General features: G+C 45.3%; 1 protein-coding gene and 1 long non-coding RNA gene across 17 annotated transcripts in view; one reads left to right on the plus strand and one right to left on the minus strand.

Moving 5' to 3' along the window:
* The window catches only part of ptprda (protein tyrosine phosphatase receptor type Da), a gene marked incomplete at its 5' end in the record, with an annotated part of 79,991 nt that overhangs the window by 2,873 nt on the left and 54,425 nt on the right, over nt 1-22,693 (minus strand). The window contains 8 exon segments of the mRNA XM_038987396.1: nt 1,523-1,658; nt 1,913-2,067; nt 2,265-2,390; nt 5,306-5,432; nt 16,933-17,111; nt 20,040-20,117; nt 20,119-20,177; nt 20,180-20,220. Coding sequence (XP_038843324.1) covers nt 1,523-1,658; nt 1,913-2,067; nt 2,265-2,390; nt 5,306-5,432; nt 16,933-17,111; nt 20,040-20,117; nt 20,119-20,177; nt 20,180-20,220 — 901 coding nt within the window.
* On the plus strand, nt 20,782-22,431 carry LOC120042571. Of its 16 annotated transcripts, XR_005476162.1 has the most exons (7): nt 20,782-20,938; nt 20,976-21,022; nt 21,070-21,339; nt 21,384-21,467; nt 21,505-22,024; nt 22,119-22,137; nt 22,204-22,431. It is a non-coding gene; the product is annotated as an uncharacterized LOC120042571 (long non-coding RNA). The 16 variants fall into 16 exon arrangements; XR_005476157.1 differs by having other exon boundaries at nt 20,782-21,339; nt 21,505-21,784; nt 21,822-22,024; XR_005476154.1 differs by having other exon boundaries at nt 20,782-21,339; nt 21,505-21,755; nt 21,803-22,024.

Consider the following 22,693-nt stretch of genomic DNA (forward strand, 5'->3'; position numbering starts at 1 on the left):
ATTAGTAGTAGTAGTAGTAGTAGTACTATTAGTAGTAGTAGTAGTAGTAGTAGTACTATTAGTAGTAGTAGTAGTACTATTAGTAGTAGTAGTAGTACTATTATTATTATTATTATTAGTAGTAGTAGTAGTAGTACTATTGGTAGTAGTAGTAGTAGTAGTACTATTAGTAGTAGTACTATTAGTAGTAGTAGTAGTAGTAGTACTATTAGTAGTATTAGTAGTAGTGATAGTAGTAGTACCATTAGTAGTAGTAGTAGTAGTAGTAGTAGAGGTACTGTTAGTAGTAGTAGTAGTAGTACTGTTAGTAGTAGTAGTAGTAGTAGTACTATTAGTAGTAGTAGTAGTAGTACTATTAGTAGTAGTGGTAGTAGTAGTACTATTAGTAGTAATAGTAGTAGTAGTAGTAGTAGTAGTAGCTGGGCTGGTCAATCCTTGTAGATGTGGTCCAATGGTACAGACACTACTACTAGTAGTAGTAATAGTAGTAGTAGTAGTATTAGCTGTGGTAGTAGTATTAGTAATAGTAGTAGTAGTGGTAGTATTAGTAGTAGTAGTAGAAGCAGCAGTAGTAGTAATAGTAGTAGTAGTAGTAGCATCAGTAGTAGTAATAGTAGTAGTAGTGGTATTATTATTATTAGTAGTAGTAGTATTAGTAGTAGTATTATTAGTAGTAGTAGCAACAGTAGTAGTAGTAGTAGTAGTAATAGTAGTAGTAGTGGTAGTATTAGTAGTAGTTGTAGTATTAGTAGTAGTATTAGTAGTAGTAGTACTATTAGTAGTAGTAGTAGTAGTAGTAGTAGTAGTAGTAGTAGTAGTAGTAGTACTAGTAGTAGTAGTAGTAGCAGTAGTAGTAATAGTAGTAGTAGTGGTAGTATTAGTAGTAGTTGTAGTATTAGTAGTAGTATTAGTAGTAGTAGTTCTATTAGTAGTAGTAGTAGTAGCAGCAGTAGCTGGACTGGTCAACCCTTGTAGATGTGGTCCAACAGTACAGACACTACTAGTAGTAGTAGTAGCAGCAGTAGTAGCAGTAGTAGTAGAGGTAGTAGTTATCATTCTCCAGACACCAAACCTAAACAATAGTTGATTGATTACTGAGAGTTGAATATCTGACCTCAGTCTGAACTGTAGCAGGTCTCTGTGTTCGCTAGTTGACTGATTACTGAGAGTTGAATATCTGACCTCAGTCTGAACTGTAGCAGGTCTCTGTGTTCGCTAGTTGACTGATTACTGAGAGTTGAATATCTGACCTCAGTCTGAACTGTAGCAGGTCTCTGTGTTCGCTAGTTGACTGATTACTGAGAGTTGAATATCTGACCTCAGTCTGAACTGTAGCAGGTCTCTGTGTTCGCTAGTTGACTGATTACTGAGAGTTGAATATCTGACCTCAGTCTGAACTGTAGCAGGTCTCTGTGTTAACTAGTTGACTGATTACTGAGAGTTGAATATCTGACCTCAGTCTGAACTGTAGCAGGTCTCTGTGTTCGCTAGTTGACTGATTACTGAGAGTTGAATATCTGACCTCAGTCTGAACTGTAGCAGGTCTCTGTGTTCGCAGCATCTTCACAGTCTGGAAGATGTCCACTACTCCTTCATATCTCATCCTCTCCAGAACGATACTCAGAGTGATGAAGACCCCTGTCCTCCCCACACCAGCACTGATGGGACCACACAGACAACACCACAGATTAGATCACAAAATGGCTGCCGTGCATCATGCATTTCTCTGTGAATAGTGCCACATAGAAAATATGTTCTGTGTCAGATTTATGTTTTTATTAAACATGTGCTTTTTTTTTTTTATCTGCTTGTTCAATGTTTGTACCTGTATATTGAATAACAAAAAATGCATATCTGGAGTTCGGTGATATCAAGTCAGATTAAAGAGGTATTGAGGGAGGCGGGACCTTACCTACAGTGCACCGTGATTGGTCCGTCCTGGCCAAACTGCTCTTTAGTTTTGTGCACCTGGCCAATGAAATCAATGAACCCCTCCCCTGACTTTGGCACTCCTTGCTCCGGCCAATCAGTGAACTGGAACTGACGAACCGTCCGAGACTGGCCGTCCTGGAAAAAAATTATCCACCAATCAGAACACAGAGAGTAGGTTGATTAACCCACACAGTTTTATACACACACACACACACACACACACACACACACACACACACACACACACACACACACACACACACACACACACACACACACACACACACAGTTGTGAGAAATATCTCATCCCAAACACTCCCTCCCCCACTCACCCTGGCATCGGTGACTTTGAACTCTCGTAGGATGTACTGGGGCATGTTGTACTCAGCCATGGGGTCCACTACAAAGTACTGGTACCTGGCTGAGCGCTCTGCTGGCCAGTACTGATGGCACTTCTCCTGTAGGGGGAGACACAATGAGGGTTAACATAGTGTGTGTGTGTGTGTGTGTGTGTGTGTGCGTGCGTGTGTGTGTGTAACAGTATAGCCTCCGTCCCTCTCCTCGCCCCTACCTGGGCTCGAACCAGGGACCCTCTGCACACATCGACAACAGCCACCCTCGAAGCATCGTTACCCATCGCTCCACAAAAGCCGCGGCCCTTGCAGAGCAAGGGGAACAACTACTTCAAGGTCTCAGAGCGAGTGACGTCACTGATTGAAACGCTATTAGACCTTTTGAAAGATCAGGCCTTTTTCAGGTCCTGAATTTGTTCAAATGCAATTTTATGCTTAAAGGTTAGGTTAAGGGTTTTGGGATTAGGGTTAGGGTTTTTGGGGTTAAGGTTAGGTTTAATGTTAGGGTTAGGTTAGAGACAATAATACTTTTAATGGTCAAACATTTTTACTCTCCAAAGAGCCCTGAAATGTCACCAAAACAAAGCTGTGTGTGTGTGTCAGTGTTAATTTTGTCAACAATAACTACAAGGAAAAATACTCGCCAACAACCTATTTTTCCTGACTAAAACTATGATGATAACGAGACAAGATGCCCTGGAGAAAAAAACGATAACTGTAACAAATCCCTTTTCATTTTAGTCGATGAAAATGTGACGAGACGGGAATTCCACGTTCGACTAATGAACAATTAACTTGACATGAATCTACTTTTCATCCGTTTTGTCCAATCCTAACCATGCATGCAGAATATTTCATGTAGTCCTCTCATTGGCAGAAGTAAAGTTGTGTGATCTGATTGAGCTGATCTGACTGGCTCTCCCACACAGCTCCCAGGCGGTCTCTTCAGTCACTCTTCAGTCTTCTGAACTGATGTGAAGCCAGGACACTGGACTTGTAACTAACCTCAACTAGAACTGATGTGAAGCCAGGACACTGGACTTGTAACTAACCTCAACTAGAACTGATGTGAAGCCAGGACACTGGACTTGTAACTAACCTCAACTAGAACTGATGTGAAGCCAGGACACTGGACTTGTAACTAACCTCAACTAGAACTGATGTGAAGCCAGGACACTGGACTTGTAACTAACCTCAACTAGAACTGATGTGAAGCCAGGACACTGGACTTGTAACTAACCTCAACTAGAAACCATGTTAACTCTCTCTCTTCATTTCATGTTGGCCATTTTTTGCTTTAATTCATTCATCTGTGTTGCCGCTCTTGAGGACTGATAATAACTAAAACTAGACTAAAGTTGTCCAGAGTTTTAGAGGATTGATAATAACTAAAACGAGACTAAAGTTGTCCAGAGTTTTAGTGGACTAAGAATAACTAAAACGAGACTAAAGTTGTCCAGAGTTTTAGTGGACTAAGAATAACTAAAACTAGACTAAAGTTGTCCAGAGTTTTAGAGGACTGATAATAACTAAAACGAGACTAAAGTTGTCCAGAGTTTTAGAGGACTGATAATAACTAAAACTAGACTAAAGTTGTCCAGAGTTTTAGAGGATTGATAATAACTAAAACGAGACTAAAGTTGTCCAGAGTTTTAGTGGACTAAGAATAACTAAAACTAGACTAAAGTTGTCCAGAGTTTTAGTGGACTAAGAACAACTAAAACTAGACTAAAGTTGTCCAGAGTTTTAGTGGACTAAGAATAACTAAAACTAGACTAAAGTTGTCCAGAGTTTTAGAGGACTGATAATAACTAAAACGAGACTAAAGTTGTCCAGAGTTTTAGAGGACTGATAATAACTAAAACTAGACTAAAGTTGTCCAGAGTTTTAGAGGACTGATAATAACTAAATCTAGACTAAAGTTGTCCAGAGTTTTAGAGGATTGATAATAACTAAAACGAGACTAAAGTTGTCCAGAGTTTTAGAGGACTGATAATAACTAAATCTAGACTAAAGTTGTCCAGAGTTTTAGAGGATTGATAATAACTAAAACGAGACTAAAGTTGTCCAGAGTTTTAGAGGACTGATAATAACTAAAACTAGACTAAAGTTGTCCAGAGTTTTAGAGGACTGATAATAACTAAATCTAGACTAAAGTTGTCCAGAGTTTTAGAGGACTGATAATAACTAAAACGAGACTAAAGTTGTCCAGAGTTTTAGAGGACTGATAATAACTAAAACTAGACTAAAGTTGTCCAGAGTTTTAGAGGACTGATAATAACTAAAACGAGACTAATGTTGTCCAGAGTTTTAGAGGACTGATAATAACTAAAACGAGACTAAAGTTGTCCAGAGTTTTAGAGGACTGATAATAACTAAAACTAGACTAAAGTTGTCCAGAGTTTTAGAGGACTGATAATAACTAAAATGAACCAAGGATGAGATGACTAAAATGTGACTAAAACTAATTTTAAGACTAAAAATAAATCTGAAATAGCTGACACACAAACTAACACTGGTGTGTGTGTGTGTCTGTGTGTGTGTGTTCTGTGTGTTTGTGTGTGTGTGTGTTCTGTGTGTGTTCTGTGTGTGTCTGTGTGTGTGTGTGTTCTGTGTGTGTCTGTGTGTGTGTGTTCTGTGTGTGCCTGTGTGTGTGTGTGTCTGTGTGTGTGTGTGTGTGTGTGTGTGTGTGTCTGTGTGTGTGTGTGTGTGTCTGTGTGTGTGTGTGTGTTCTGCTGGCCAGTACTGATGCCACTTTTCCTGTAGAGGGACACACAATGAGGGTTAACACAGGGTGTGTGTGTGTGTGTGTGTGTGTGTGTGTGTGTGTGTGTGTGTGTGTGTGTGTGTGTGTGTGTGTGTGTGTGTGTGTGTTCTGTGTGTGTGTGTGTTCTGCTGGCCAGTACTGATGACACTTTTCCTGTAGAGGGACACACAATGAGGGTTAACACAGGGTGTGTGTGTGTGTGTGTGAGACTGGTAGGTGTGGGTGCATGCAGCGTTTGTGTGTGTGTTCTTACCCGCCCCATCTCCCTCAGTTTAGTCAACATGACCACTATGGTAGAGTTGTGTTCCCACAACATTCTCCAGTAGTCCTCAGTAGTCTCAGCCAGCGGGCCCTGGGTGGCTATATAAGCCCTCTGCTGCCTGTATAGAGACACACACAAAGACACACTTTACAATCATCACACACACACACACACACACACACACACACACACACACACACACACACACACACACACACACACACACACACACACACACACACACACACACACACACACACACACACAAAGACACACTTTACAATCATCACACACACACACACACACACACACACACACACACACACACACACACACACACACACACACACACACACACACACACACACACACACACACACACACACACACACACACACACACACACACACACAGGCACCCTTCTACTGAGGCCACGCCCTCCCCCCTTTTCTACTGGTTGGATTTCTGTCCCAGGGTGATGATGCAGTCACCCGTCCCTCAGTCACCGCGTGTTAGTGTCAGGACAGAGACGTACGTTTCAATAACAGGAAGACGGCCCCAGAGCCCCAGGTTGATCCAGTGACTCTCCGTATCAACGATGTCAACGTTGGACAATCAGGGTAAGACTAGAGCCACAATAAACACAACATCACCATTTGTTATATACCATGTTTCTTCCTGTTTAAAAGCCAAGCTCCTTCATGTGTGAATAACCTCAGAGAATGTGGGGCCGACCATTAACGGCCACTGTTATTATCAGTGTTTTAGCAAATAACGACAGAGTCAATGACAAGAATGACATGATCTGCCCGACTTGACGTTACAATAAAACCTGTCTGGTCTGATTCTGTGAGAAGCATGTCTCTCTCTCTCTCTCTCTCTCTCTCTCTCTGTCTCTCTCTCTCTCTCTCTCTCTCTGTCTCTCTCTCTCTCTCTCTCTCTCTCTCTCTCTGTCTCTCTCTCTCTCTCTCTCTCTGTCTCTCTCTCTCTGTCTCTCTCTCTCTCTCTCTCTCTCTCTTTCAGTTCATTAATTGTGTCAAAGGTTCTGGATCAAGTTAAATGTGTTGAACACTGGTTGTCAACAGCCCGTGGTGATGAGACAGTTGTTGTATTAGAGGTTATTATGATGACACCAGGTTTCTGTGTCTGACTGACGGAGTTTAGGAACCATGACTGGTGAACTACTAGACTAAAACGAGCCCTGATGCTGATGCCAGACCAGATAGCTAGCGGTAACATTAAAACGAGCCCTGACACTGATGCCAGACCACATAGCTAGCGGTAACATTAAAACGAGCCCTGACACTGATGCCAGACCACATAGCTAGCGGTAACATTAAAACGAGCCCAGACGCTGATGCCAGACCAGATAGCTAGCGGTAACATTAAAACGAGCCCTGACACTGATGCCAGACCACATAGCTAGCGGTAACATTAAAACGAGCCCAGACGCTGATGCCAGACCACATAGCTAGCGGTAACATTAAAAGGAGCCCTGACACTGATGCCAGACAGACAGCTAGCTGTAACATTAAAACGAGCCCTGACACTGATGCCAGACCAGACAGCTAGCTGTAACATTAAAACGAGCCCTGATGCTGATGCCAGACCACATAGCTAGCGGTAACATTAAAACGAGCCCTGACACTGATGCCAGACAGACAGCTAGCGGTAACATTAAAGCGAGCCCTGATGCTGATGCCAGACAGACAGCTAGCTGTAACATTAAAAGAAGCCCTGACACTGATGCCAGACCAAACAGCTAGCAGTAACATTGAAACGAGCCCTGACACTGATGCCAGACAGACAGCTAGCTGTAACATTACCTTTCAGTTTATTGTAGTAAAAGTGTTCTTTACTACCATCTCTTAGGCTAACCAGTCCGAAACCTTCCTACCATGTCTCAGACTGTCCTGTCAGACACCTTCCTACCATGTCTCAGACTGACCTGTCAGAAACCTTCCTACCATGTCTCAGACTGTCCTGTCAGAAACCTTCCTACCATGTCTCAGACTGTCCTGTCAGAAACCGTCCTACCATCTTTCAGGCTGTCCTGTCAGAAACCGTCCTACCATGTCTCAGGCTGTCCTGTCAGAAACCTTCCTACCATGTCTCAGGCTGTCCTGTCAGACACCTTCCTACCATGTCTCAGGCTGTCCTGTCAGAAACCTTCCTACCATGTCTCAGACTGTCCTGTCAGAAACCTTCCTACCATGTCTCAGACTGTCCTGTCAGAAACCTTCCTACCATGTCTCAGACTGTCCTGTCAGAAACCGTCCTACCATGTCTCAGGCCGTCCTGTCAGACACCATCCTACCATGTCTCAGGCTGTCCTGTCAGACACCATCCTACCATGTCTCAGACTGTCCTGTCAGACACCTTCCTACCATGTCTCAGACTGTCCTGTCAGAAACCGTCCTACCATGTCTCAGGCTGTCCTGTCAGAAACCTTCCTACCATGTCTCAGACTGTCCTGTCAGAAACCGTCCTACCATGTCTCAGGCTGTCCTGTCAGAAACCTTCCTACCATGTCTCAGGCTGTCCTGTCAGAAACCTTCCTACCATGTCTCAGGCTGTCCTGTCAGAAACCTTCCTACCATGTCTCAGGCTGTCCTGTCAGAAACCTTCCTACCATGTCTCAGGCTGTCCTGTCAGAAACCTTCCTACCATGTCTCAGGCTGTCCTGTCAGAAACCTTCCTACCATGTCTCAGGCTGTCCTATCAGACACCTTGGTTATTCGTTAGGAACGTGTCATGCTAGTTGTATACTAAACTCATGTTGATTGGCTTCTTAATAAACATGTATCTATTTTCTCCTCCTCTCACCCCCCCCACCTCTCTCTCTCCCTCCCCCAACCCCTCCACCACCCCCTCCACCAGACCTGGTTAATATATATGTATAAGAGTATCTAGTATTTAAAATACTTTTTTTGTTGTGTTTTTGAGTATTTTCAAATCCACAGCCCAACACAAGTACTTTTATTTCAGTATAGTCAACCAAATTGTATTTTAAAAGTATTTTCAAATACTTATTTCAAATACCTGGGTTAAATGCACGGGAGAGTATTTGAGCCTGTGTTTTTGGCATTGTTCTAATACTTTCCAAGTGTATTTATACTACTTGTATAAGTATTTAACTACTTTTCTTTTCAAATAAGATATCCGAATACATACTTCAAATGTATGTGAAAGTAACTGAGATATTTGAAATCATATTTGAACCCAGGTCTGCTCTCTACCCCTCTTTCCCCCACCCCTGTTCTCTCTGTCTCTCTCTCTCTGTCTGTCTCTGTCTCTCTCTCTGTCTGTCTGTCTCTCTCTGTCTCTCTCTCTCTCTGTGTCTCTCTCTCTCTCTCTCTCTGTGTGTGTGTGTGTCTCTCTCTGTGTGTGTCTCTCTCTCTCTCTCTCTCTGTGTGTGTGTGTGTCTCTCTCTGTGTGTGTCTCTCTCTCTCTCTCTCTCTCTCTCTCTCTCTCTCTCTCTCTCTCTCTCTCTCTCTCTCTCTCTCTCTCTCTCTCTCTCTCTCTCTCTCTCTCTCTCTCTCTCTCTCTCTCTCTCTCTCTCTCTCTCTCTCTCTCTCTCTCTCTCTCTCTCTCTCTCTCTCTCTCTCTCTCTGTCTCTCTGTCTCTCTCTCTCTCTCTCTCTCTCTGTCTCTCTCTGTCTCTCTCTCTTTCCACCCCTCCCTTCCTCCCCCTCTCCTGATAGATATCTGGAAAGCTGTAGGAGCAGCGGTGCTGGGCTTCATCTCTGGCGTACCCGGAGGTTACCTACTATCCTCCACAATGGCAGCAGAACTCGGTGGCCTGGGCCCTCCACCGGAAGACATTAACAAGGGAGAATCAGAGGCAGACAAAGGGTTCATCACCTTCCTGACCCTCTTGATAGGAATGTTCCTGATGTTGTTTCTGCCCATGGTAGTAGGAGGAATACTGTGCCTCGCTGCCTCCATGGCAATCAGGAAGGCTGGGGAGACTGAGCCGGACGCTACGGAGGTGGCTGCGGTCGTAACAGTGGTTCTGATGGGGACCTCTGCTATATGCGGAGGTGTGGGATTCCTCTTGGAAACAGCCATTGGAGGACTGACTGACATCCTGACTATGTACCAATACACTGTAGAAATGGCGGTGAAAGTCATCTTTATTGTCGTGTCTCCTTTTACGGCTGCGTTGGCAGCAGGGGTGTCGGTTCAGTTCGGTAAGGGAGCCGTCAAACTGAGGGCAGCGGCAGGCATAGGAACAGGGATACTAGCAGCCTTGAAGTCCCAGTCAATCCTGGGGCACTGGGGCACTATGGGGGCTCTGTTTGGTCCGGCGGCAGCTGCAGGGGTGGCTCTGTCCGCTGCTCTGAGACGCAGCAGTAGCAGCTATGGGAAGGCAGGGAGACTGGGGGCAACACTGGGGGCAATGTGCGCCACGTGGTTTGGGAGATGGACTCTGAGTTATTTCACGGTGTGGATTTTAATATGGATCTTTCTGATTTCACTGCTGTCCCTGGTAGTTGTGGATCCTACCAGACCAGCTAATCAAGGAGAACGAATCTCAGATACAATGTCAGCAGAGGAGATTTAGTCAAGAAATCATTTGACTAAATGTTTCTTTATACCCATTTCAGACAGACGATGTGGTATGCGACCTGTAAACAAAATCGGAGGCAATGTTCATACAAGCCCTTAGTGACCATTCCCGAGTGGCGCAGCGGTCTAAGTCACTGCCTCTCAGTGCTAGAGACGTCACTAAAGACCCTGGTTCGATTCCAGGCTGTGGTTGGGAGTCCCATAGGGAGGTGCACAATTGGTCCAGCGACGTCCGGGTTTGGCCGTCATTGTAAATAATAATTTGTTGTTAATTATCCGACTTGCCTAGTTAAGTAAATATATTTTGGGAGGTATACCCCTTTTATACATATCACTGGCCAATTGGGAGGGGTGGGGGTACTGTTAAACCACGGGGGCTATTTTGGTCTGTGTGTGAAAGGGATATTTTTTCATGCCTTTGTAATCATTGTATTTTTATAAAATGTTATCACCTGTATATATAGGACTGCAGGTAGTCATTGTAAATAATAATTTGTTTTTAACTGACTCGCCTGGTTAAATAACGGTTAAATATAAAATATATAAAAAATTGTCAGTGGACTAACAGGAATGTTGGGTTTTGTTTGAATATTATTTAAATATTGCATGTTGGGTATTATTTTGCTTGTTGGGGCGGGGAGAGTCTTTTGATTGTAATCTCTATGTACGATACTTACTCCCCTTGTTGTTAAAAAATGGATATAATTGTACATCTATTTCAAAAACTGTATCTACCCTTTTTTTAATATATATCTCCAGAAAATATGTATATAAACTAAAAAAAATTAAAATAAATGTTTGTTTGGAATTATTTTAATAATGTTAGAGGATGACTACATTACAGACACCTGCCAGCTCTCACAACACCTGGATAGGGTGCGTTCCAGGATGACTACATTACAGACATCTGCTAGCTCTCACAACACCTGGATAGGGTGTGTTCCAGGATGACTATATTACAGACACCTGCCAGCTCTCACAACACCTGGATAGGGTGCGTTCCAGGATGACTATATTACAGACACCTGCCAGCTCTCACAACACCTGGATAGGGTGCGTTCCAGGATGACTACATTACAGACCCCTGCCAGATCTCACAACACCTGGATAGGGTGTGTTCCAGGATGACTACATTACAGACCCCTGCCAGCTCTCACAACACCTGGATAGGGTGCGTTCCAGGATGACTATATTACAGACACCTGCCAGCTCTCACAACACCTGGATAGGGTGCGTTCCAGGATGACTACATTACAGACCCCTGCCAGATCTCACTACACCTGGATAGGTTGCGTTCCAGGATGACTACATTACAGACACCTGCCAGCTCTCACAACACCTGGATAGGTTGCGTTCCAGGATGACAACATTACAGACGCCTGCCAGCTCTCACAACATATGGATAGGGTGCGTTCCAGGATGACTACATTACAGACGCCTGCCAGCTCTCACAACACCTGGATAGGGTGCGTTCCAGGATGACTACATTACAAACCCCTGCCAGCTCTCACAACACCTGGATAGGGTGCGTTCCAGGATGACTACATTACAGACCCCTGCCAGATCTCACTACACCTGGATAGGGTGCGTTCCAGGATGACTACATTACAGACATCTGCCAGCTCTCACAACACCTGGATAGGGTGCGTTCCAGGATGACTACATTACAGACATCTGCCAGCTCTCACAACACCTGGATAGGGTGCGTTCCAGGATGACTATATTACAGACACCTGCCAGCTCTCACAACACCTGGATAGGGTGCGTTCCAGGATGACTATATTACAGACACCTGCCAGCTCTCACAACACCTGGATAGGGTGCGTTCCAGGATGACTACATTACAGACCCCTGCCAGATCTCACCACACCTGGATAGGGTGTGTTCCAGGATGACTACATTACAGACACCTGCCAGCTCTCACAACACCTGGATAGGGTGCGTTCCAGGATGACTACATTACAGACACCTGCCAGTTCTCACAACACCTGGACAGGTGTTTAAACATATCAGCTAACCACATCATCTGCTACAGCAATCTGATGCCAGACTGCACAGTCAATGACGTGACATGGTTTCATGCAATGAAATGTCTGTAATGTAGTGGGGCCTGGAATGCACCTGGCCCAGCCTCTTGCCACGGTGCGATGACGTAGTCACCTGTACCTCAGACAGAAGGTCGTTTCAGAAAACAGGAAGACGGCAACGGAAGCAGGTCGATGCAGTGACTCTCCGTATGAACGACGGGACAAGCAGGGTAAGACCAGAACCACAATAAAACACATCCTCATTAGTCACATACCATGTTTCTTCCTGTTTTAAAGCCACGCTCCTTCATTTCGTGCATAACCTCAGAGAGTGTGGCGCCGACCATTAACGGCCACAGTTATTATCAGTGTTGCAGCACAAAATGACAGAGTTTGCTGACGTCAAACTATTTTTTACTGCGATCCAACACGTTGCCCGTAAATTAGAATCAAAAATCTGTCCGGTCTCTGATTTCTGTGGGAAACACGTGTCTTCACACCTCTATTAATTCTCCCGTTACGTTTCAGTGTGTTCTATCCTTCAGTCTATCTGTTACAGTGGTGTGTATTAAGTTACACACCACTGTGGAAAACAGTGGGATTTAGTTCAGTTCACCGTGTCAAAGTCATGGTTAAATGTCACCGTGTCTGACAACACTGAAGCTCTAGAACCTGTTAGACCTCATTTCTATGGCTCTGTTCCAAGTGGCTCCCTACTTCTCTATAGGGCCCTGGTCAAAAGTAGTGCACTACATAGGGAATAGGGTGCCATTTAGGGAGCATTACTATGATCAAGTTTGATACATAGTAAACGCTGACTGCTGGTGGGTTGACCCCCCCCCCCCCACGTTGATGAATATTTGAGGGCATCATTATTGTCTTGTGTTAACTGGTCTGTTACTGGGCTAAGGCTCAGCGGACGTTTACACTAGCCTTGCCCTCATGTGGGTGCTAACAAGCATGCTAGGTAGTGCTACGTATCAACAGCCGCTGTCAGCCAATCCAGTAGGGGATGGAAGCTATGGTGAGCTACGATTGGTCGCGGAGGATTTTAATCAAGTTCAGTTTTTCCCAATTTTAGTCCTGCCCTGTTCAGCTGCCCTGTCCAGCTGCCTTGTTCAGCTGCCTTGTTCAGCTGCCCTGTTCAGCTGCCCTGTTCAGCTGCCTTGTTCAGCTGCCCTGTTCAGCTGCCCTGTTCAGCTGCCTTGTTCAGCTGCCCTGTTCAGCTGCCTTGTTTAGCTGCCCTGTCCAGCTGCCTTGTTCAGCTGCCCTGTTCAGCTGCCCTGTTCAGCTGCCTTGTTCAGCTGCTCTGTTCAGCTGCCCTGTTCAGCTGCCCTGTTCAGCTGCCTTGTTCAGCTGCCCTGTTCAGCTGCCCTGTTCAGCTGCCCTGTTCAGCTGCCTTGTTCAGCTGCCCTGTTCAGCTGCCCTGTTCAGCTGCCTTGTTCAGCTGCCCTGTTCAGCTGCCCTGTTCAGCTGCCTTGTTTAGCTGCCTTGTTCAGCTGCCCTGTTCAGTTGCCCTGTTCAGCTGCCCTGTTCAGCTGCCTTGTTCATCTGCTCTGTTCAGCTGCCCTGTTCAGCTGCCCTGTTCAGCTGCCCTGTTCAGATGCCTTGTTCAGCTGCCCTGTTCAGCTGCCTTGTTCAGCTGCCTTGTTCAGCTGCCTTGTTCAGCTGCCCTGTTCAGCTGCCTTGTTCAGCTGCTCTGTTCAGCTGCCCTGTTCAGCTGCCCTGTTCAGCTGCTCTGTTCAGCTGCCCTGTTCAGCTGCCCTGTTCAGCTGCCTTGTTTAGCTGCCCTGTCCAGCTGCCTTGTTCAGCTGCCCTGTTCAGCTGCCCTGTTCAGCTGCCTTGTTCAGCTGCTCTGTTCAGCTGCCCTGTTCAGCTGCCCTGTTCAGCTGCCTTGTTCAGCTGCCCTGTTCAGCTGCCCTGTTCAGCTGCCTTGTTCAGCTGCTCTGTTCAGCTGCCCTGTTCAGCTGCCCTGTTCAGCTGCCTTGTTTAGCTGCCCTGTTCAGCTGCCTTGTTCAGATGCCTTGTTCAGCTGCCCTGTTCAGCTGCCTTGTTCAGCTGCCTTGTTCAGCTGCCCTGTTCAGTTGCCTTGTTCAGCTGCCCTGTTCAGCTGCCTTGTTCATCTGCTCTGTTCAGCTGCCCTGTTCAGCTGCCCTGTTCAGATGCCTTGTTCAGCTGCCCTGTTCAGCTGCCTTGTTCAGCTGCCTTGTTCAGCTGCCCTGTTCAGCTGCCTTGTTCAGCTGCTCTGTTCAGCTGCTCTGTTCAGCTGCCCTGTTCAGCTGCCCTGTTCAGCTGCTCTGTTCAGCTGCTCTGTTCAGCTGCCCTGTTCAGCTGCCTTGTTCAGCTGCCTTGTTCAGCTGCCCTGTTCAGCTGCCTTGTTTAGCTGCCCTGTCCAGCTGCCTTGTTCAGCTGCCCTGTTCAGCTGCCCTGTTCAGCTGCCTTGTTCAGCTGCTCTGTTCAGCTGCCCTGTTCAGCTGCCTTGTTCAGCTGCCATGTTCAGCTGCCCTGTTCAGCTGCCTTGTTCAGCTGCCTTGTTCAGCTGCCCTGTTCAGCTGCCCTGTTCAGCTGCCTTGTTCAGCTGCCCTGTTCAGCTGCCCTGTTCAGCTGCCTTGTTCAGCTGCCCTGTTCAGCTGCCCTGTTCAGCTGCCCTGTTCAGCTGCCTTGTTCAGCTGCCTTGTTCAGCTGCCCTATTCAGCTGCCCTGTTCAACTGCCTTGCCCATGCTCACATCTCTTAACAGTCCCCACTGCCCCCTCCGCTTCTCTCTCTGTCCTTCCGTTGAAAATGAATGGCTTCCGATGTTTCACCGTTTCAATGCCGCTTCCTAGTGTAAACACACTGTCAGACACACTGCGACAACAAACTGCTGAAAGCAGCCTCCATTTCACTTGCTCTGTTAGCTAGATGTTACACTCATTCAGATGGATCTACATTATCCCCCTCTCCACCAACTCCTTCTCTCTCTCTCCCCCTCTCACCTATCTCCTTCTCTCTTCATCCCCCTCTCCCCTATCTCCTTCTCTTTCTCTCCCCCTTGCCTAGTTAAATAAATAAATAAATAGCACCGGTTCCAATCCAAGTTCCAATGCCGTTTAACAAACTCCAGGCGGTGCTGCTGTGTTCCACCCCAGTTCCAATGCCGTTTAACAAACTCCAGGCGGTGCTGCTGTGTTCCACCCCAGTTCCAATGCCGTTTAACAAACTCCAGGCGGTGCTGCTGTGTTCCACCCCAGTTCCAATGCCGTTTAACAAACTCCAGGCGGTGCTGTTGTGTTCCACCCCAGTTCCAATGCCGTTTAACAAACTCCAGGCGGTGCTGTTGTGTTCCACCCCAGTTCCAATGTCGTTTAACAAACTCCAGGCGGTGCTGTTGTGTTCCACCCCAGGCCACATTTTAATATTATTTTAATATTGTATGTTGAGTTTTGGTTTTGCTTTGTCTGTTTCTTATCTTACTTTTGGATAGAATTGTTCATCTATAACAACAGTGGTTCTCTACCCTCTCCTTAGGACCCCCAGCCGTTCTAAACCTCTCCTCAGAACCCCCAGACGTTCCAAACCTCTCCTCAGAACCCCCAGCTGTACCAAACCTCTCCTCAGGACCCCCAGCTGTACCAAACCTCTCCTCAGAACCCCCAGCTGTACCAAACCTCTCCTCAGGACCCCCAGCTGTTCCAAACCTCTCCTCAGGACCCCCAGCTGTTCCAAACCTCTCCTCAGGACCCCCAGCCGTTCCCAACCTCTCCTCAGGACCCCCAGCCGTTCCCAACCTCTCCTCAGGACCCCCAGCCATTCTAAACCTCTCCTCAGAACCCCCAGCCGTTCCAAACCTCTCCTCAGGACCCCCAGCTTCTCCAAACCTCTCCTCAGGACCCCCAGCCATTCCAAAGCTCTCCTCAGGACTCCCAGCCGTTCCAAACCTCTCCTCAGGACTCCCAGCTTCTCCAAACCTCTCCTCAGGACCCCCAGCTGTACCAAACCTCTCCTCAGGACTCCCAGCCGTTCCAAACCTCTCCTCAGGACCCCCAGCTGTTCCAAACCGCTCCTCAGGACTCCCAGCCGTTCCAAACCTCTCCTCAGGACCCCCAGCTGCTCCAAACCTCTCCTCAGGACTCCCAGCCGTTCCAAACCTCTCCTCAGGACCCCCAGCCGTTCCCAACCTCTCCTCAGGACCCCCAGCCGTTCTAAACCTCTCCTCAGGACCCCCAGCCGTTCCAAACCTCTCCTCAGGACCCCCAGCCGTTCCCAACCTCTCTTCAGGACCCCCAGCCGTTCCAAACCTCTCCTCATGACTCCCAGCTGTACCAAACCTCTCCTCAGGACCCCCAGCCGTTCCAAACCTCTCCTCAGGACCCCCAGCCGTTCCAAACCTCTCCTCAGGACCCCCAGCCGTTCCAAACCTCTCCTCATGACTCCCAGCCGTTCCAAACCTCTCCTCAGGACCCCCAGCCGCTCCAAACCTCTCCTCAGGACCCCCCTGATTCAACTTGTCAACTAATCATCAAGTCCTGGACTAGGTAAATCAGGTGAGATAGTTCAGGGCTATAACAACATGCTGAAACATCTGGGAGTCCCTGAGGAGAGGTTTATCTATAATAGTATCTCTATGGTACTGATGGAGTCCCAGAGGAGAGGTTTGAGAAGCATTGTATTACAATAACTATTTCTAACCTCTCTTATATGTCCTATACAAATGTTTTTGTCAATCAATAGACAATTTCAAATAAATGTCTGCTGTTTTCGAAAGAAATGTGTGTCTTTGATCGTTTAAAGTTGCCTGCTACTGTAAGACCCTCCCCCCTCACCTGTATCCGTCTATGAAGCTGCCGTTGACGTAGTCTGACCCCCTCCCCCCTCACCTGTATCCATCTATGAAGCTGCCGTTGACGTAGTCTGACCCCCTCCCTCCTCACCTGTATCCGTCTATGAAACTGCCGTTGACGTAGTCTGACCCCCTCCCTCCTCACCTGTATCCGTCTATGAAGCTGCCGTTGATGTAGTCTGACCCCCTCCCTCCTCACCTGTATCCGTCTATGAAGCTGCCGTTGATGTAGTCTGACCCCTCCACTCCTCTGATTGGCTGCAGACAGACCCTGGTGGACTCATAGGGCATGATGTTCACCAGACGGTTCTTGAACTTGTTACACGGCAGGTTGGCACTCACAAACCTGGAGGTGTGGGCCTTCGCACTGGCCAACCGCTATGGAGGGGGAGGGAGATGACATAGGGTGTTATAGTGTGACATAGCATTACATATTGTATCATAAGATATGACGTGCGAGGAAAAGGGAAGTGTGAGCCTTCACACTGGTCAAGAACTATGAAGGGGAGGGTGGTGACATAGGGTGTTATAATGTGACATAGCATTACATATTGTATCAAAAGATATGACGTGCGAGGAGAAGGGAAGTATGAGGGCCTTCACACTGGTCAAGAACTATGAAGGGGAGGGTAGTGACATAGGGTGTTATAATGTGACATAGCTACACATCATGTAATAATGTGACATAGAATGACACAGCAGAACAGAACAGTGCATGACTTAATATTTAAGCTGGACCCTATCATTGGCTAGATGCTATGGGACGTGATATGTCATGACATAGTGTGTTATAACAAGATAAGATATGGCTTAACAATTCATAAGAAAATATCACATGACATAATGAATTATATCATGACATAGTAGAACAGAGCATGACCGCTATACAGTTCAGTTTGCACAGAGTCTAACAAACAGGGGGAGAGGGGGGAGAGGGGGAGGAGGAGGAAGAGAGGGGGAGGAGGAGGAAGCGGGAGGGTGGAGGGAGGAGGAAGAAGAGAGGAGAGGGGGAGAAGAGAGGGGAAGGAGGAGGAAGGGGGGGTGGAGGGGGGAGGAAGAAGAGAGGAGAGGGGGAGAAGAGAGGGGAAGGAGGAGGAAGGGGGGGTGGAGGGGGGAGGAAGAAGAGAAGACAGCTCCCTGGCTGTCTCGACACACACGTGAACCAGAGTTTATCCTGCGTCAGCGAAACCCCAAACACACACACACACACACACACACACACACACACACACACACACACACACACACACACACACACACACACACACACACACACACACACACACACACACACACACACACACACACACACACACACACACACAGTCTGACCGTTGCTTGACTCGGGTGAGAAAGAACAACAGCTCATTAGAGAAGGACAGAGAGGAAACTACAGGAAGTCAATGGAACACTGAGATCTCAGGGCCGGCAGTCAGAAGGGAATCAGTTGGACTGCCGTTGATGTAGTCTGACCCCCTCCCTCCTCACCTGTATCCGTCTATGAAGCTGCCGTTGATGTAGTCTGACCCCCTCCCTCCTCACCTGTATCCGTCTATGAAGCTGCCGTTGATGTAGTCTGACCCCCTCCCCCCTCATTTCCACAAGGGGACACGTTTTGTTCACGGGACCCCCTATGTCCTCCACGTTTCTTTATAGGTTTTTATAGTAAAGACACGTCATTTAATTGGAGAAATGGATGACCTTTTAATGTGACATGAACACAACCAGTCATGATGTTTTCATCTGGCCAAGAAAATAGTACGACATGTCACGTACGTTAACATGTTATACCCTTCTTGTCCACACAGCATCAGATACATGGTCTACACATACTGAGACAGAGGGGGCGCTGTTTCACTGTCCAGACAGCATCAGATACATGGTCTACACATACTGAGACAGAGGGGGCGCTGTTTCACTGTCCAGACAGCATCAGATACATGGTCTACACATACTGAGACAGAGAGGTGCTGTTTCACTGTCCAGACAGCATCAGATACATGGTCTACACATACTGAGACAGAGAGGTGCTGTTTCACTGTCCAGACAGCATCAGATACATGGTCTACACATACTGAGATAGAGAGGTGCTGTTTCACTGTCCAGACAGCATCAGATACATGGTCTACACATACTGAGACAGAGAGGTGCTGTTTCACTGTCCAGACAGCATCAGATACATGGTATACACATACTGAGATAGAGAGGAGCTGTTTCACTGTCCAGACAGCATCAGATACATGGTCTACACATACTGAGACAGAGAGGTGCTGTTTCACTGTCCAGACAGCATCAGATACATGGTCTACACATACTGAGACAGAGAGGTGCTGTTTCACTGTCCAGACAGCATCAGATACATGGTCTACACATACTGAGACAGAGAGGTGCTGTTTCACTGTCCAGACAGCATCAGATACATGGTCTACACATACTGAGACAGAGAGGTGCTGTTTCACTGACCAGACAGCATCAGATACATGGTCTACACAAACTGAGACAGAGAGGTGCTGTTTCACTGTCCAGACAGCATCAGATACATGGTCTACACATACTGAGACAGAGGGGAGCTGTTTCACTGTCCAGACAGCATCAGATACATGGTCTACACATACTGAGACAGAGAGGTGCTGTTTCACTGTCCAGACAGCATCAGATACATGGTCTACACATACTGAGACAGAGAGGTGCTGTTTCACTGTCCAGACAGCATCAGATACATGGTCTACACATACTGAGACAGAGAGGTGCTGTTTCACTGTCCAGACAGCATCAGATACATGGTCTACACATACTGAGACAGAGAGGTGCTGTTTCACTGTCCAGACAGCATCAGATACATGGTCTACACATACTGAGACAGAGAGGTGCTGTTTCACTGACCAGACAGCATCAGATACATGGTCTACATGTAGAGAGACAGAGAGGTGCTGTTTCACTGTCCAGACAGCATCAGATACACGGTCTACACATACTGAGACAGAGAGGTGCTGTTTCACTGTCCAGACAGCATCAGATACATGGTCTACACATACTGAGACAGAGAGGTGCTGTTTCACTGTCCAGACAGCATCAGATACATGGTCTACACATACTGAGACAGAGAGGTGCTGTTTTGCTCGCTCGGACACTTTATCTGAGATTGATGAGTCTTTGCTGTTGTCGCATGTCTCGGTCAAAATAAATGATCAATATTTAAATATTTGATTTGAACCCGGGCAAGGAGGTACGCCGGCCCTGGATCTCACAGACACGACTTATTTTCCTAGAACAGCTTCACAGAACCCTAGAACCTTGACAACGTACCTTGAACTCCAGTTCCGTGCCCGTGACGTTCTCCGCCGGTTCTATCTGGGTCAGTCTCTGGATGTAGGCGTGAAGGTTTTCGCGCCGGAACCTCGGTGTTGCCGCAGGCGACGGCTTCCAGCAGCGCGTCGTGAATAAGGCGTACTGATCCTCAGTCTGCACCATGTAGTTCCGCTGGGACCTAAAAGTTGAACGTTTCAGTCAGGGTTAATTTAATGATAATTTATGTCTGTAAAAAATGATGTGTCTGCAAAAAATGATATGTGTCTGTAAAAAATGATATGTATCTGTAAAAAATGATATGTATCTGTAAAAAATGATATGTATCTGTAAAAAATAATGTGTATCTGTAAAAAATGATGTGTATCTGTAAAAAATGATATGTGTCTGTAAAAATGATGTGTATCTGTAAAAAATGATATGTATCTGTAAAAAAATGATATGTATCTGTAAAAAATGATGTGTATCTGTAAAAAATGATGTGTATCTGTAAAAAATTATATGTGTCTGTAAAAAATGATGTGTGTCTGTAAAAAATGATGTGTATCTGTAAAAAAATGATATGTGTCTGTAAAAAATGATGTGTATCTGTAAAAAATTATATGTGTCTGTAAAAATGATGTGTATCTGTAAAAAATATGTGTCTGTTCCTACATGGTCCCTACAGTGGTAATTGGTTCAACGTTCTGAAAATGAACGCTTGTTGGATGAGAGATCTCCCCATTTACCTCATGAGATAACTTTGATAAGTAGATGGATAGACAGGAGGTTTAATAATGTTTAATAACTTTGATAAGTAGATGGAGAGACAGGAGGTTTAATAACTTTGATAGGTAGATGGAGAGACAGGAGGTTTAATAATATTTAATAACTTTGATAAGTAGATGGAGAGACAGGAGGTTTAATAACTTTGATAAGTAGATGGATAGACAGGAGGTTTAATAATATTTAATAACTTTGATAAGTAGATGGATAGACAGGAGGTTTAATAATATTTAATAACTTTGATAAGTAGATGGAGAGACAGGAGGTTTAATAACTTTGATAAGTAGATGGATAGACAGGAGGTTTAATAACTTTGATAAGTAGATGGATAGACAGGAGGTTTAATAATGTTTAATAACTTTGATAAGTAGATGGAGAGACAGGAGGTTTAATAACTTTGATAGGTAGATGGATAGACAGGAGGTTTAATAATATTTAATAACTTTGATAGGTAGATGGAGAGACAGGAGGTTTAATAATATTTAATAACTTTGATAAGTAGATGGAGAGACAGGAGGTTTAATAACTTTGATAGGTAGATGGAGAGACAGGAGGTTTAATGTTTAATAACTGTGATAGGTAGATGGAGAGACAGGAGGTTTAATAACTTTGATAGGGAGATGGATAGACAGGAGGTTTAATAACTGTGATAGGTAGATGGAGGTTTAATAACTTTGATGGGTAGATGGATAGACAGGAGGTTTAATAACTTTGATAGGTAGATGGAGGTTTAATAACTTTGATGGGTAGATGGATAGACAGGAGGTTTAATAATGTTTAATAACTTTGATAGGTAGATGGATAGACAGGAGGTTTAATAACTTTGATAGGTAGATGGAGAGACAGGAGGTTTAATAATGTTTAATAACTTTGATAGGGAGATGGAGAGACAGGAGGTTTAATAACTTTGATAGGGAGATGGAGAGACAGGAGGTTTAATAACTTTGATAGGTAGATGGAGAGACAGGAGGTTTAATAATGTTTAATAACTGTGATAGGTAGATGGATAGACAGGAGGTTTAATAACTTTGATAGGTAGATGGAGAGACAGGAGGTTTAATAACTTTGATAGGTAGATGGAGAGACAGGAGGTTTAATAACTTTGATAGGTAGATGGATAGACAGGAGGTTTAATAACTTTGATAGGGAGATGGAGAGACAGGAGGTTTAATAACTTTGATAGGTAGATGGATAGACAGGAGGTTTAATAACTGTGATAGGTAGATGGAGGTTTAATAATGTTTATTAACTTTGATAGGTAGATGGAGGTTTAATAACTTTGATAGGTAGATGGAGGTTTAATAGCTTTGATAGGTAGATGGATAGACAGGAGGTTTAATAACTGTGATAGGTAGATGGAGGTTTAATAATGTTTATTAACTTTGATAGGTAGATGGAGGTTTAATAACTTTGATAGGTAGATGGATAGACAGGAGGTTTAATAACTTTGATAGGTAGATGGATAGACAGGAGGTTTAATAACTTTGATAGGTAGATGGAGGTTTAATAACTTTGATGGGTAGATGGATAGACAGGAGGTTTAATAACTTTGATAGGTAGATGGAGGTTTAATAACTTTGATAGGTAGATGGAGGTTTAATAACTTTGATAGGTAGATGGAGGTTTAATAACTTTGATAGGTAGATGGATAGACAGGAGGTTTAATAACTTTGATAGGGAGATGGATAGACAGGAGGTTTAATAACTTTGATAGTAACTTAACATAGTATTAAGTAGTGGTCAGATATTAAATAAACATTTCATCCAACCATGAGGAGGAGTGTGTAGGGCTATATCACATTTATGGACAGAAATGGAATATAACTGAATTATATAATATCGACAGAATAAATTGATGTGAATTAATAAGGTTGTGTGTGGTTTCCCAG

Source organism: Salvelinus namaycush, unplaced genomic scaffold, assembly GCF_016432855.1.
Source record: "Salvelinus namaycush isolate Seneca unplaced genomic scaffold, SaNama_1.0 Scaffold715, whole genome shotgun sequence".
NCBI classification, from domain to species: domain Eukaryota; kingdom Metazoa; phylum Chordata; class Actinopteri; order Salmoniformes; family Salmonidae; genus Salvelinus; species Salvelinus namaycush.